Source organism: Symphalangus syndactylus, chromosome 5 (genome assembly GCF_028878055.3).
Source record: "Symphalangus syndactylus isolate Jambi chromosome 5, NHGRI_mSymSyn1-v2.1_pri, whole genome shotgun sequence".
NCBI lineage: Eukaryota > Metazoa > Chordata > Mammalia > Primates > Hylobatidae > Symphalangus > Symphalangus syndactylus.
In genome coordinates, this window is record NC_072427.2 from 130,245,897 (window position 1) to 130,258,925 (window position 13,029).

A 13,029-nucleotide genomic window follows, 5' to 3' on the forward strand; every position below is an offset into this window, starting at 1 on the left:
CTCTGTCACCTGGGCTGGAGTGCCATGGCACTATCTCTGCTCACTGCAACTTCCACCTCCCAGGTTCAAGCAATTCTCCTGCCTCAGCCTCCCAAATAGCTGGGACCACAGGAGCGTGCCATCACACCTGGCAAATTTTTTTTTGTATTTTTAGTAGAGGCAGGCTTTCGTCATGTTGGCCAGGCTGGTCTCGATCTCCTGGCCTCAAGTGATCCTTCCGCCTTGGCCTCCCAAAGTGCTGGGATTACAGGTGTGAGCCACCATGCCTGGCCTTTCTCATCTGTCTTATCCAGCTCCCTTATCTGTTCAACTAATTAGTATTAGGTTTCATTGGCTCTAAGGATATTTGCTTTCAGAAGGAACTGCTTAAGGAATACTACGTTACTCAAAGAAATAACTTTTTGGAAGTGTGGGAGAGATTGGGTACCTTCCAAGTATCACTCAGAGCTCTTGTGTTTTTTTTTTTTGCTTTTTTTTTTTTTTGAGACGGAGTCTTGCTCTGTCACCCAGGCTGGAGTCCAGTGGTGTGATCTGGACTGCAACCTCTGCCTCTGGGTTAAAGTGACTTTCTTGCCTCAGCCTCCCCAAGTAACTGGGACTACAGGCGCACGCCACCACGCCTGGCTAATTTTTCTATTTTTAGTAGAGATGGGGTTTCACCATGTTGGCCAGGCTGGTCTCCAACTCCTGACCTCAGGTGATCCGTCCACTTAGGCCTCCCAAAGTGCTGGGATTACAGGCGTGAGTCACCACGCCCGGCCCAAAAGCTCATTATATAATTATCTATCTTTTTCCTAAGGGAAAGGCCTTCTCTGCCTTTGCTTATTATGCAGTCTTCATAATGTGTATTGAAAATTGTAGTAGTCTGATAGGGGAACTAAGATTTAAGGGATCTACTTTTGGTTTAGGGACTACTGTATTGTATAATAGTTCTGATTTTTGAGTATCTTTTCAGACTCTAGCAGACATGTCTCTGAAATGTATTCTTGTTTTCCAGAAATATCTTCAGAGCCAGGAGATGATGATGAGCCAACAGAAGGAATCTTTGAGGGACACCAAGCTGCTGTAAATGCAATTCAGATATTTGGGAACTTACTATATACCTGTTCAGCAGATAAAACTGTCCGGGTTTATAATCTGGTGGTAAGTTGATAGAACATGTAGAATGTTTTTGGTTGCAGGTTTTGGAAAATCCAGTTTATACTTTTTAAACAATAAAGGGAATTTTTTGGCTGTCTGAAGGAAGGGGTGGGCCTGAGATTGACTTTAGATGCATTTAATCCAGTAGCTCAGCAAGGTCATTGGGGACTTAATTTCTTTTTGTCTCTCTACTCTGCCTTCTCTGGTATCACCTCTTCCTGAAAGCTAGTTCCCCTCCTGCTCACAAGGTAAATGTCAGGAGCCACTGGAGTCTCTTTATCCCTCCCACCAGCACAAAAGGGTCCTGTGTTTTATTCCCTGAACAATCAACTTTGCCTGTGGCAAAGGGGGTTGGGATTACACCAGTGGTCTTGGACTGTTCAGGTCCCAACGCTGGAGTTGGTAATGGGGTCACTTGCGTAGCAGCTACATAATAGAGAAGGGATGAAGTGAATATGGGGAAGTACTGGAGGAGGTATTTTCCCTGACAAGTGATTGATTACAGAGTTCAAGTAATTAAGGAGAGCAACACTTTTCCACTGCCTCACACTTAGTATTATCTGATGCTTATTACTCTCAAAATAATGAACTTTTGAGTTTTGAATTTGAATTTGTTAATAAACTATGTTTATGAACAATGAAGGCTTAAGAAATTTGAAGAACGTGATGTTGTCTGAATGAACACCATGAAAATATTTAAAATTGTTAGAGTCAGTGAAAATTAAAAAGTTAGATGATGGACCAGGAAAATGTGTTTGCTATATAGACACAGGTATGTAGATTCCTTTAGCTTAATGATATGAGGATTAACACGAATGACTGAAAAAAGGAAGCAATGCTACCAGGATGTATAAGTGTAAGATCTAGGGGAACAGGATATCAAAATATGTGTGTGTATGTATATATGTACATTCTAAATAGATCTCAGTATGTGCACTGAGATAACATTTGGAATGTACCCATAAGAAACAATACCAGTGGCTGGGCACAGTGGCTCACGCCTGTAATCCCAGCACTTTGGGAGGCCAAGGCGGGCAGATCATGAGGTGAGGAGATTGAGACCATCCTGGCTAACGTGGTGAAACCCCGTCTCTACTAAAAATACAAAAAATTAGCCGGGCGTGGTGGCAGGCACCTGTAGTCCCAGCTACTCGGGAGGCTGAGGCAGCAGAATGGTGTGAACCCAGGAGGTGGAGCTTGCAGTGAGCTGAGATCACGCCACTGCACTCCAGCCGGGGCGACAGAGCGAGACTCTGTGTCAAAAAAAAAAAAAAAGAAAGAAACAACACCAGAACCACTAGACCTGTGATAGCACCTGACATGTTTTTGAATACCATGGTGCATTCTCACAAATTGCTTATCAAATGCAAATCTTTTGTGGGAAATTAGCTACAGTTTGGATTTGCTAGATCCTTGGTCCATATGTCAGAAAACTTTGCCCTAAACATTAATTAAAATTCTGGCTATCTTACAGTGAATTGCCATAAGTATTTTTTGGTATGGCTCAACTAACATACACTTTGAGATACCTCATTGCCTGTGACTGTTTGCTAGGCATTTGGTGAACATACATTTACTGAACATCTTTTGTGTACCAGCTGCTGTTTTAGACACTGAGCATACAGCAGTGAACTGAATGTTTTAGCATCTTTTTGCTGAGGAAATATATTATCTAATCCTCCTATATCTCATAAGTAATAATCTGGTCTGTGCTTAAACTTTAGAGTCGGAAATGTATTGGTGTCTTTGAGGGTCATACCTCCAAAGTTAACTGCCTCCTGGTTACTCAAACCTCCGGGAAGAATGCTGCCCTTTACACTGGGTCCAGTGACCATACCATCCGCTGCTATAATGTTAAGGTAGGTGGGTCCAGAGAAATCCAAAGTGGTTCATATTGAGTCGACTTTGTATTTACTATGTGGAATGGAGACACTGTGGCAGATGCTTCATTTTACCCACCATCTCCTTTTTGCTTCTAAACAATGCTTGGCACATTGTGGTAGCCTTAGGTAGATATGAGACTTAGACATAAACCATATTTTCTGTCTCTCACCACCAGTATTTTTTCACTTCCTACTATTAATAATATACCTTCCTTGGTCTTTGCCACAAATGTTATGCATATCATATGTCAAAATTAATCCTAGATAGAATAAAGAGAAAAATGTAGGCTGGGTGCGGTGGCTCATGCCTGTAATCCCAGCACTTTGGGAGGCAGAGTAGGGTGGATTCACCTGAGGCTGGGAGTTTGAGACCAGCCTGACCAACATGGAGAAACCCTGTTTCTACTAAAAATACAAAATTAGCCAGGCGTGGTGGCGCATGCCTGTAATCCAAGCTACTTGGGAGGCTGAGGCAGGAGAATCGCTTGAACCCAGGAGGTGGAGGTTGCAGTGAGCTGAGATTGTGCCACTGCATTCCAGCCTTGGCAACAAGAGCGAAGCTCCGTCTCAGAAAAAAAAAAAAAAAGAGCAAAATGTATAAATTTTTTAAATCTGCAGAATTAGAAATGGACATCTCCTCTGAGAGTTTTTTAAACTTAAATGCACTGAAAGAAATGAGAAAATTACATTTAAAATTATATACAATATGTTCTTAATTTCTTTAAAAGATGGAGATATGTGAAGCAGAATTTATAAGACTATCATTAAGTTTATAACATAGGTGGAATATATGTGATAACAAGAACATAACGAAGGGGGAGGGAATGGAGCTGTGCTAGGACAAGGATCTTATATTTTACTGGGAATAAGTATTAATTTGAACTAGATTGTTATAATTTAAAAAACGTAATCCCTAGAGGCACTGGCTCACAACTTTAGTGTGCATCACATTGACCCAGACAGCTTGATAAAACACATATTACTGGTCTCCACTCCCAGAGGTGTTTTTTTTGTTTGTTTGTTTTTTGTTGTTTGTTTTTTTTTTTTGAGACGGAGTCTCGCTCTGTCGCCCAGGCTGGAGTGCAGTGGCACAATCTCGGCTCACTGCAAGCTCCGCCTCCCGGGTTTACGCCATTCTCCTGCCTCAGCCTCTCCGAGTAGCTGGGACTACAGGCGCCCGCCACCACGCCCGGCTAATTTTTTGTATTTTTAGTAGAGACGGGGTTTCACCATGGTCTCGATCTCCTGACCTCGTGATCCGCCTGCCTCGGCCTCCCAAAGTGCTGGGATTACAAGCGTGAGCCACTGCGCCCGGCCTGTTTTTTGTTTTTTAAGAGACAGGGTCTCACCATGTTGCTCAGGCTGGTTTTGAACTCCTGGGGTCAGGCAATCCTCCCACCTTGGCCTCCCAAAGTGCTGCGATTACAGGTGTGAGCCACCACACACAGCCCTTCCCAGAGTTTCTGATCCAGTAGGCTTGGGATCAAGCTCACAAATTTACATTTCTAGGCCAGGTACTATGGTTCATGTCTGTAATCCCAGCACTTTGGGAGGCCAGAGCAGGAGGATTGCTTGAGGCCAGGAGCTCAAGACCAACCTGGGCAACATAGCAAGACCCTGTCTCTATAAAAAATAAAAATCATCTGGGTGTGGTGGCACACACCTATAGTCCTAGCTGTTTGGGAGGCTGAGGTGGGAGGATCGCTTGAGCCCCGGAGTTCAAGGTTATAGTGAGCTATGATTGTGTCACTTCACTACAGCCTGGGTGACAGAACAAGAACCTGCCTCAGAAAAGCATGAAAATTAACCAAAACAAACAAAAATAATTTACATTTCTAGTAAGTTATTATGTGATACTGATGCAGATGGTTTGGGGACAATACTTTGAGAAATACTGCCCTAGAGTAATTACTAAAAGAATAATGCAAAGAGGATCATGAGGTCAGGAGTCTGAGACCAACCTGGCCAACCTGGTGAAACCCTGTCTCTACTAAAAATACGAAAATTAGTCAGGTGTGGTGACACACACCTGTAATCCCAGCTACTTGGGAGGCTGAGGCTGGAGAATCACTTGAACCCAGGAGGCAGAGATTGCAGTGAGCCAAGATCATGCCACTGCACTCCAGCCTGGGCGACAGAGCAAGACTCCGTCTCAAAAAAAATAGAAAAGAAAAAAAAAATGCAAAGAAATTGAGCTTAGAAAGTCAATTGAGGAATTAAAATGGCGAGCTAAAAATATACTTAAGGCTGGGCGTGGTGGCTTATGCCTGTAATCCCAGCACTTTGGGAGGCAGAGGTGGGCAGATCATGAGGTCAGGAGATCAAGACCATCCTGGCTAACAGGGTGAAACCCTGTCTCTACTAAAAATACAAAAAATTAGCCGGGCGTGGTGGCGGGCGCCTGTAGTCCCAGCTACTCGGGAGGCTGAGGCAGGAGAATGGTGTGAACCCGGGAGGCAGAGCTTGCAGTGAGCCAAGATAGTGCCACTGCACTCTGGCCTGGGCGACAGAGCGAGACTCCGTCTCAAAAATAAATAAATAAATAAAAATTTACTTAATACGAGAGAAGATAGAAGGAGAAATAGAGGAATAAAAATGAGACAAATAGGAAGCAAATAGCAAATTGGAGACCTAAATCTACCCGTATTAATAATTATATGAAATGTGAGTGAACTGACACTAAAGTCAAAAGACAGAAATTGACTGGATATAAAAGTAACATCAAAATCTTTGTTGTCTACAAGAGACACACTTTTATTTTTGAGACACGGTCGTGGCCTATCACCCTGGCTAGAGTGCAGTGGCGTGATCATAACTCACTGCAGCCTCGAACTCCTGGGCTCAAGTGATCCTCCCGCCTCAGCCTCCCGAGTAATTGGGATTACAGGCACATGTCACTATGGTTTGCCAATTAAAAATTTTTTTTTTTTAGAAACAGGGTCTCGCTATGTTGCCTAGGCTATTCTAAAGCTTCTGGGCACAAGCAGTCCTCCTGCTTTGGTCTCCCACAGTGCTGGGATTACAGTCATGCCGCCACCATGCCCAGGCAAAGAGACATACTTTAAATGTAAAGACAAAATAGGTTGAAAGTAAAAGAATAAGAATGGAAGAAGATAACTATGCAAACAGTAACAGAGCTGGAGTGGTTATGTTAATAGTGAGCAAGCAGACTTTAAGACACGTGACTGGGCACTGCAGCTCATGCCTGTATCCCACTTTGGGAGGCTGAGGTGGGAGGATCACTTGAGACTGTAAGTTCCAGACCAGCCTCAGTAACATAATGAGATCTTGTCTCCACAAAAAATAAAAAAATGAGGCAAGCATGGTTATATGTACCTGTAGTCCTAGCTACTTGGGAGGCTGAGGTGGGAGGATCATTTGAGCTGAGGAATTTGAGGTTATAGTGAGCTATGACAATGCCACTGCACTCCAGCCTGGGTGACAGAGTGAGACACTGTCCCTTTAAAAAATGAAAAAGACAAGGAATACTACTGGAGAAAGGAGGACATCCCATAATGATGAGTCAGCACACCCAAAAGATATAACAATTATAAGTACAGGTACCTAATAACAGAGCTCTGAAATACGTGAAACAATAACTGATAGAACTGAAAGGAGAAATAGACAAATTCACAATTATAGTTGGGGACATTAACAACCCTTTCTCAATAATTGATAGACTACTAAATAAAATACCATGAAGGATATACAAGAACTGTACAACACTGGCTGGGTGTGGTGGCTCATGCCTGTAATCCCGGCACTTTGGGAGGCTGAGGTGGGTGGATCACTTGAGGTCAGGAGTTCGAGACCAGCCTAGCCAACATGGCGAAACTGCATCTCTACTAAAAATACAAAAAAATTAGGCTGACTGTGGTGGCTTAATGCCTGTAATTCCAGCACTTTGGGAGGCCAAGGTGGGCATATCACCTGAGGTCAGGAGTTTTAGACCAGCCTGACCAACATGGTGAAACTCCATCTCTACTAAAAATACAAAAATTAGCTGGGTGTGATACGTCTCAAAAATTAAGTAAACTCCGTCTCAAAAAATAAATAAACGAAAATAAAAATACAAAAAAATTAGCTGAGCCTGGTGGTACGTGCCTGTAATCCCAGCTACTCAGGAAGCTGAGGCAGGAGAATCACTTGAACCTGGGAGGTGGAGGTTGCAGTGAGCTGAGATTGTGCCACTGTACTCCAGCCTGGGCAACAGAGAAAAACTTCATTTCAAGAAAAAAAAAAAAAAATGAACCGTACAACATCATTAATGATCAAGAACCAATTAACATTTATAGAACACTCCACTCAAAATTGCAGAATACGCATTTTTTTTTTCAAGAATGTGCACATAGAACATTCACCAGGACCACATGCTGGGCTATTAAGTAAGTTTCAATCAATTTAAAAGCACCAAAATCATACAGAGTATGTTCTCTAACCACAATGACATTTATTAGAAAGCAGTAACAGAAATCTAAGAAATCCCCAAATATAGGGAAATAAAAATAAGATACTTCTAAATTATTGTGGTTCAAAGAAGGAATCACAAGGAAAATTAGAAAATACCTAACTAAATGAAAATGCAACGTACCATTTGTAGGATGCAGCTAAAGCATTGCTGAAAGGGAAATTCGTAGTTTTAATTGCTTCTATTAGAAAAGAAGAAAGCTTTAAAATCCAGGAAACTAGACAAAGAGGCTGGGCACAGTGGCTCATGCCTGTAATTCTAGTGCTTTGGGATGTTGAGGTGGGAGGATCATTTGAGGCCAGGAGTTCAAGCCTAGCTAGGCAACTTGTACAAACCTGTAAAAAATTATACAAACTTGTAAAAAAAAAATTGTAAGCATATTTTGGCTAGAAATAGTCTTACATAAAACCAGGGGGAAAAGCTGTAACTTAAGATAGGACAAACATAGGTTTGGTATATGTTGTAAGGGCTTACACCTTTAAATTCCTACAGCCAGGTGCAGTGGTTCACGCCTGTAATCTTAACACTTTAGGAGGCCAAGTTGGGAGGATCGCTTGAGCCCAGGAGTTCAAGAACAGCCTAGGCAACATGGCGAGACCTCATCTCTCCAAAAAAAATTTAAAAATTAGCTAGGCATGCGCGATGGCCCACGCCTGTAGTTCCAGCTACTCAGGAGGCTGAGGTGGGAGGATTCCTTGAGCCTCGGAGGTCAAGGCTGCAGTGAGCAGTAATCACGTCACTGCACTCTAGCTAGGAGGCAGAGTGAGACCTTGTCTTTCAAAAAACAAATAAATAAATAAATCCCTAAACATACATTGACAAAAAACAAGCAAGTCTCTTAAAAAGAAATACAAATAACTGAAAAAAAAAATACAATCTTGCAAATAAATGCAAATTAAAACCAAAGTACAAAGAATACCATTTTTACTCACAATATTAGCAAAACCTCTTTTAAAAGGCTTTTCAATATTAAGGGTTCTAACGTGTAGTCTTTGGCATAGGAGGACCATACACTAGTGAAAAAGAATTTTTCTGCAGATATTTGTTTGTATAACTACCATGAAGATCAAAACAGACCATTTCATAGCCCTGAAGTTTCCCTCAAATGCTTCCCTGGGCATAACCTTCTTCTAAAGCTAATCACTATTTTGACTACTGTCATAGATTACTTTTGTCTGTGCTTGGCTGTCATATCAGTATAACTATACCACATGTATTCTTTTATGTCTAGCTTTAGCTCACCATAATGTTTGAAAATTCATCTGTATTGGTACATGTGCCAATAGTTTGTTCTTTTTTTATTACTATGTAATGTTCAATTTCCCCTCTAAAGTTACAAAAGATCTCATAGGATTAACCAGAAGCAACATGAATCTTAATATTGAGGCATATTTACTGTCTTGCTGTATCTTACAATTTCATATATGGCACTTATGTTCATAATTTTTTCAGGGGAGAAATTGAATAATTTAAGTGACTGACTCTTTTAGGTATGAAAGAAGGTTGGGAGAGGAGATCAACAGATTTGACAAGCCACAGCTTTTCTCATCCTACCCACAGCTTGTCCCATCCTACCCAATTGTAACCATCTTGATTTTAATATCTACAGCCAAGCCCACTTAAAAAGCTACACCTGGGTCTTTAGTATCATTCAACAACAGATTTTTTTTTTTTTTTAATTGAGACGGGGTCTCGCTCTGTCGCCCAGGCTGGAATGTGGCGGCGTGATCTCTTCTCACTGCAACCTCTGCCTCCCTGGTTCAAGCGATTCTCCTGCTTCAGCCTTCCAAGTAGCTGGGACTACAAGTGCGCACCACCATGCCCAGCTAATTTTTGTAGTTTTAGTAGAAATGGGGTTTCACCATGTTAGCCTGGATGGTCTTGATCTGCTGACCTTGTGATTCACCCACCTCGGCCTCCCAAAGTGCTAGGATTACAGGCGTGAGCCACTGCGTCCGGCCTCAACAACAAATTTTGAATTTACTATGTCCTAGCCCAATTCTTGGTTTGAGGTAAAGGGATTTGCTAGTATAATCTAGTTGGAGGAAATTGGTAGAAATCATTTTCTGGCCGGGCACTGTGGCTCATGCCTGTAAATCCTAGCACTTTGGGAGGCCGAGGCGGGCAGATCACGAGGTCAGGAGATCGAGACCATCCTGGCTAATACGATGAAACTCCGTCTATTAAAAAATACAAAAAATTAGCCGGGCGTGGTGGTGGGTGCCTGTAGTCCCAGCTATTCGAGAGGCTGAGGCAGGAGAATAGCGTGAACCCAGGAGGTGGAGCTTGCAGTGAGCCGAGATCGTGCCACTGCACTCCAGCCTGGGTGACAGAGCGAGACTCTGTCTCAAAAAGAAATTGTTTTTTGAAGGTCAGATCAAACAGTGGGTATTAAACCTGCATGTGCATCTGAATTACTAGGGAAATTTTTTAAAACACAGTTTCTAGAGCCTGCCGAATTAAGAGTCTCAGGGGTTGGAGCTTGGGTTCTATGTATTTTAAAAGCCTCTTGAGTAATTTAGCCCAGCTAACCTGGCACCAGTTTGAAGGAGACATTTGGGAGCTATTGAAATAGAGAATCAATTGTGGAAAACCACATATTTGATTAGGGCATTTATCAAATATGTAACTATAATCCTGATTTTCCTCTTTAGATGTCAAAATACAGCTTTGTCTTTTATATTTGGCCTCTTAATTTAAGAGGCTAAGACCCAACTCAGAGTACCCTTTGAAGAATTTCTACATTCTAAGTTAGAAACATGGGTAACATTACTAGAATTTATGTTTATTTTTCATATTACCTACAGCTTGGAAGTCTTAGGCCTCATATTTCAAAGGAGAAACAAATCTAAGATAGTCCCCTACAAAATAGAGGATGTCACATTTTCTTCTGCATAAGAGTCATTTTAAAGTCTGCTTTCTGGAGGAATTGTTTTTGATATCTCATTTGCCAGTACCCTCTGCTGATTAAAGGTTGTGTGCTTTTTTCAGAGCCGAGAGTGTGTGGAGCAGTTACAGCTGGAAGACCGGGTCCTCTGCCTCCATAGTAGATGGCGAATCCTCTATGCGGGACTGGCAAATGGCACTGTGGTCACCTTCAACATAAAGGTTAGTGGTTGGAGGAGAAAAGGCTTACTTCCCATGCACTTGAAAATAGTGTGAGCGTGTGTGGGAAGAAGTAGCAGGCAGGGATTTTCCTGTTTTTTTCTGTGAGGAAGCAGCAGAATTAGCCGCTACTCAAACACAGTTATCTTCTGATGTAAGTGAAACAAGATCCTCCATTCTCTCTGCTTCTACTCAGATGTTCCAGGACCAAAATGTAACTCCACTAAATTAAACCAAGTCTGAAGATTTGGGGCCAAATAATGAGTCATGGATTAAACTAGTCTGTCTCAATTTAAGAATGACATCATAAAAAATGAACTTAAGTGCTCACTTCGACAGCACATACACTAAAATTGGAATGATACAGAGATTAGCATGGTCCCTGCGCAAGGATGACATGCAAATTCATGAAGCATTCCATATTTTTAAAAAATGAAAAAAAAATGAACTTAAATTCCATCGACTGTGACACTGGTGTGGTTTGGCACTGGTTTAGGGTTTCATGAGGGCGGCCGATCTGTGAGGTGAACTAAGAGGTTTGCTGTAATGCCCATATGGCTTCATTCTTTCCTAACCCAGAGATAAATTCATTTGTTGACCTAGCCTTTATTGAGCATCTGTTATGTGCTAGGCCCCAGGATAAGGTTTAGTTTTTGATGGCCCTATGTGCTTTGTTAAGGTAGTTGGACTTCATCTTACAGGCTTTAAAGTATGAGAGACATGATCCCATTATATTTTAGAAAAAGTCACTGGAGTTGATAAGATTGGGAAAGATTGGTATTAGCAAAGGCAGCGAGACCATTTAGGAGGTTTTGTAGTGGAAGCTGACATGAAAAAGGTTAAACAGGATGAAGAGAAGGAAATGGAGGAAAGATATAATCTAAGAGGTAGAATCGATAGGTTTGATTGCTAATTAGTTGTGGCACCATGTCCTCTGGTCACCTTGTAACCGTATGTTAGAATGGTACTATTACAGTATCATTCATAGGCTGCATGCTAGCTGGAACTAACAGAAGGTGCGCATTAAAATATGTCATAGTTTCTGCTTATAGGAAACTTAAAAATCAAGTTAGAAGAATCTAGCATGTATATAATCAAGTGCCAAGTGATTTGGTCTGTTTGAAATGATACATCACAGAAGGGCAATTAGTGAAGATTTTTGCATTTTAAATGCAGACAAGTTCTAAGTCTGATTAAATTGGATTAGGGCAATAGAAATGGAGAGGAAAGTAAATTTAAAATATTTTAAAGGCTAAAACGTGATAATTACCTAATTATCTTCTCTTTTGTGAGATTATCAGAAGTAGACAGAAGTGGCGCGGTATGGTGGCTCATGCATATAACCCCAGCACTTTGAGAGACTGAGGTAGGAGGATTGCTTGAGCCCAGAAGTTCAAGACCAGCCTGGGCAACAAAGCAAGACCCCTGTTTCTCAAAAAAAAAAAAAAAAAAGCTAACTATGGTGGCACACGCCTGTAGTCCCAGCTACTCAGGAAGCTGAGGCGGGAGGATTGCTTGGGGCCAGGACTTCAAGGCTGCAGTGAGCTATAATCACACCACTGTACTCAAGCCTGGCTGACAGAGTGAGACCCTGTCTCTCTTTTTTTTTTTTAAGTAGTAGACAGAAGTAAGGAGCAAGACAATCTTGAGGCAAAATGATGAGATGATGACAGGAAATTCAAATGGAAAAGTTCTTTAAAGGATTGGAAAGCTCTGGAGAAGATGGTCCTAGAGACAGACATTTGAGAATCTCTGCATAGATGTGAATTTTGAAGATAAGGGCTGGGCTTTTTCCTAGGTTGCCCATACTCTTAGAATGTAGTGCTTCTGGAGTCACAACAGAAAGCCAGGACTGTTTACCAGGGCCGGTCCAACCTTTGGGTCCTGACCTCCATTCAGTCTGTCTCCCTAGCACTTCAAGATGGCTGAAATCATTGCTCAGCAATGTAGGCTCCCAGCTGTCGCTTTCTGCTAAGTTTTTAGGAACCTTACTCCAGGCATGCACCTAAAGAACTTTTGTGGAAGTGGGAGGCTTAATGAACAGGGTTGGTTGGGGGATGAAGGAAAGAAGTTTAAAATCTGAGATAAAAGAATGTTTTGGGATTCAGGATGTGACCCTGCCACTCTGATATAATTAGGCTTCTATAGTCTACTAAATGATGTTGTGAGAGATGACATGGAACCAGGTGCCAGAAGAACATCATAATAAGGTAGAGAATTTAGGCCAGGTGTGGTGGCTCACGCCTGTAATGGGAGGCTGAGGCGGGCAGATCACCTGAGGTTAGGAGTTCAAGACCATCCTGGCCAACATGGTGAAACCCTGTCTTTACAAAAATTAGCAAGGTGTGGTGGCGGGCGCCTGTAATCCCAGCTACTCAGGAGGCTGGGGCAGGAGAATCACTTGAACCCAGGAGGCAGAGGTTGGAGTGAGCT

At 42.0% G+C, this 13,029-nt stretch overlaps 1 protein-coding gene and 1 non-coding gene across 11 annotated transcripts in view; both read left to right on the forward strand.

The window, feature by feature from the left end:
• The window catches only part of ZNF106 (zinc finger protein 106), a 77,289-nt gene that overhangs the window by 51,173 nt on the left and 13,087 nt on the right, over window positions 1–13,029 (forward strand). For all 10 annotated transcript variants that reach the window (XM_055278851.2, XM_055278852.2, XM_055278853.2 and 7 more), the window contains 3 exons: window positions 998–1,143; window positions 2,865–2,999; window positions 10,483–10,599. In XM_055278851.2, coding sequence (XP_055134826.2) covers window positions 998–1,143; window positions 2,865–2,999; window positions 10,483–10,599 — 398 coding nt within the window. The remainder of the gene's footprint in view (window positions 1–997; window positions 1,144–2,864; window positions 3,000–10,482; window positions 10,600–13,029) is intronic.
• Window positions 10,920–11,023, forward strand: LOC129483585 (U6 spliceosomal RNA). The gene has a single exon (XR_008658108.1). It is a non-coding gene; the product is annotated as a U6 spliceosomal RNA (small nuclear RNA).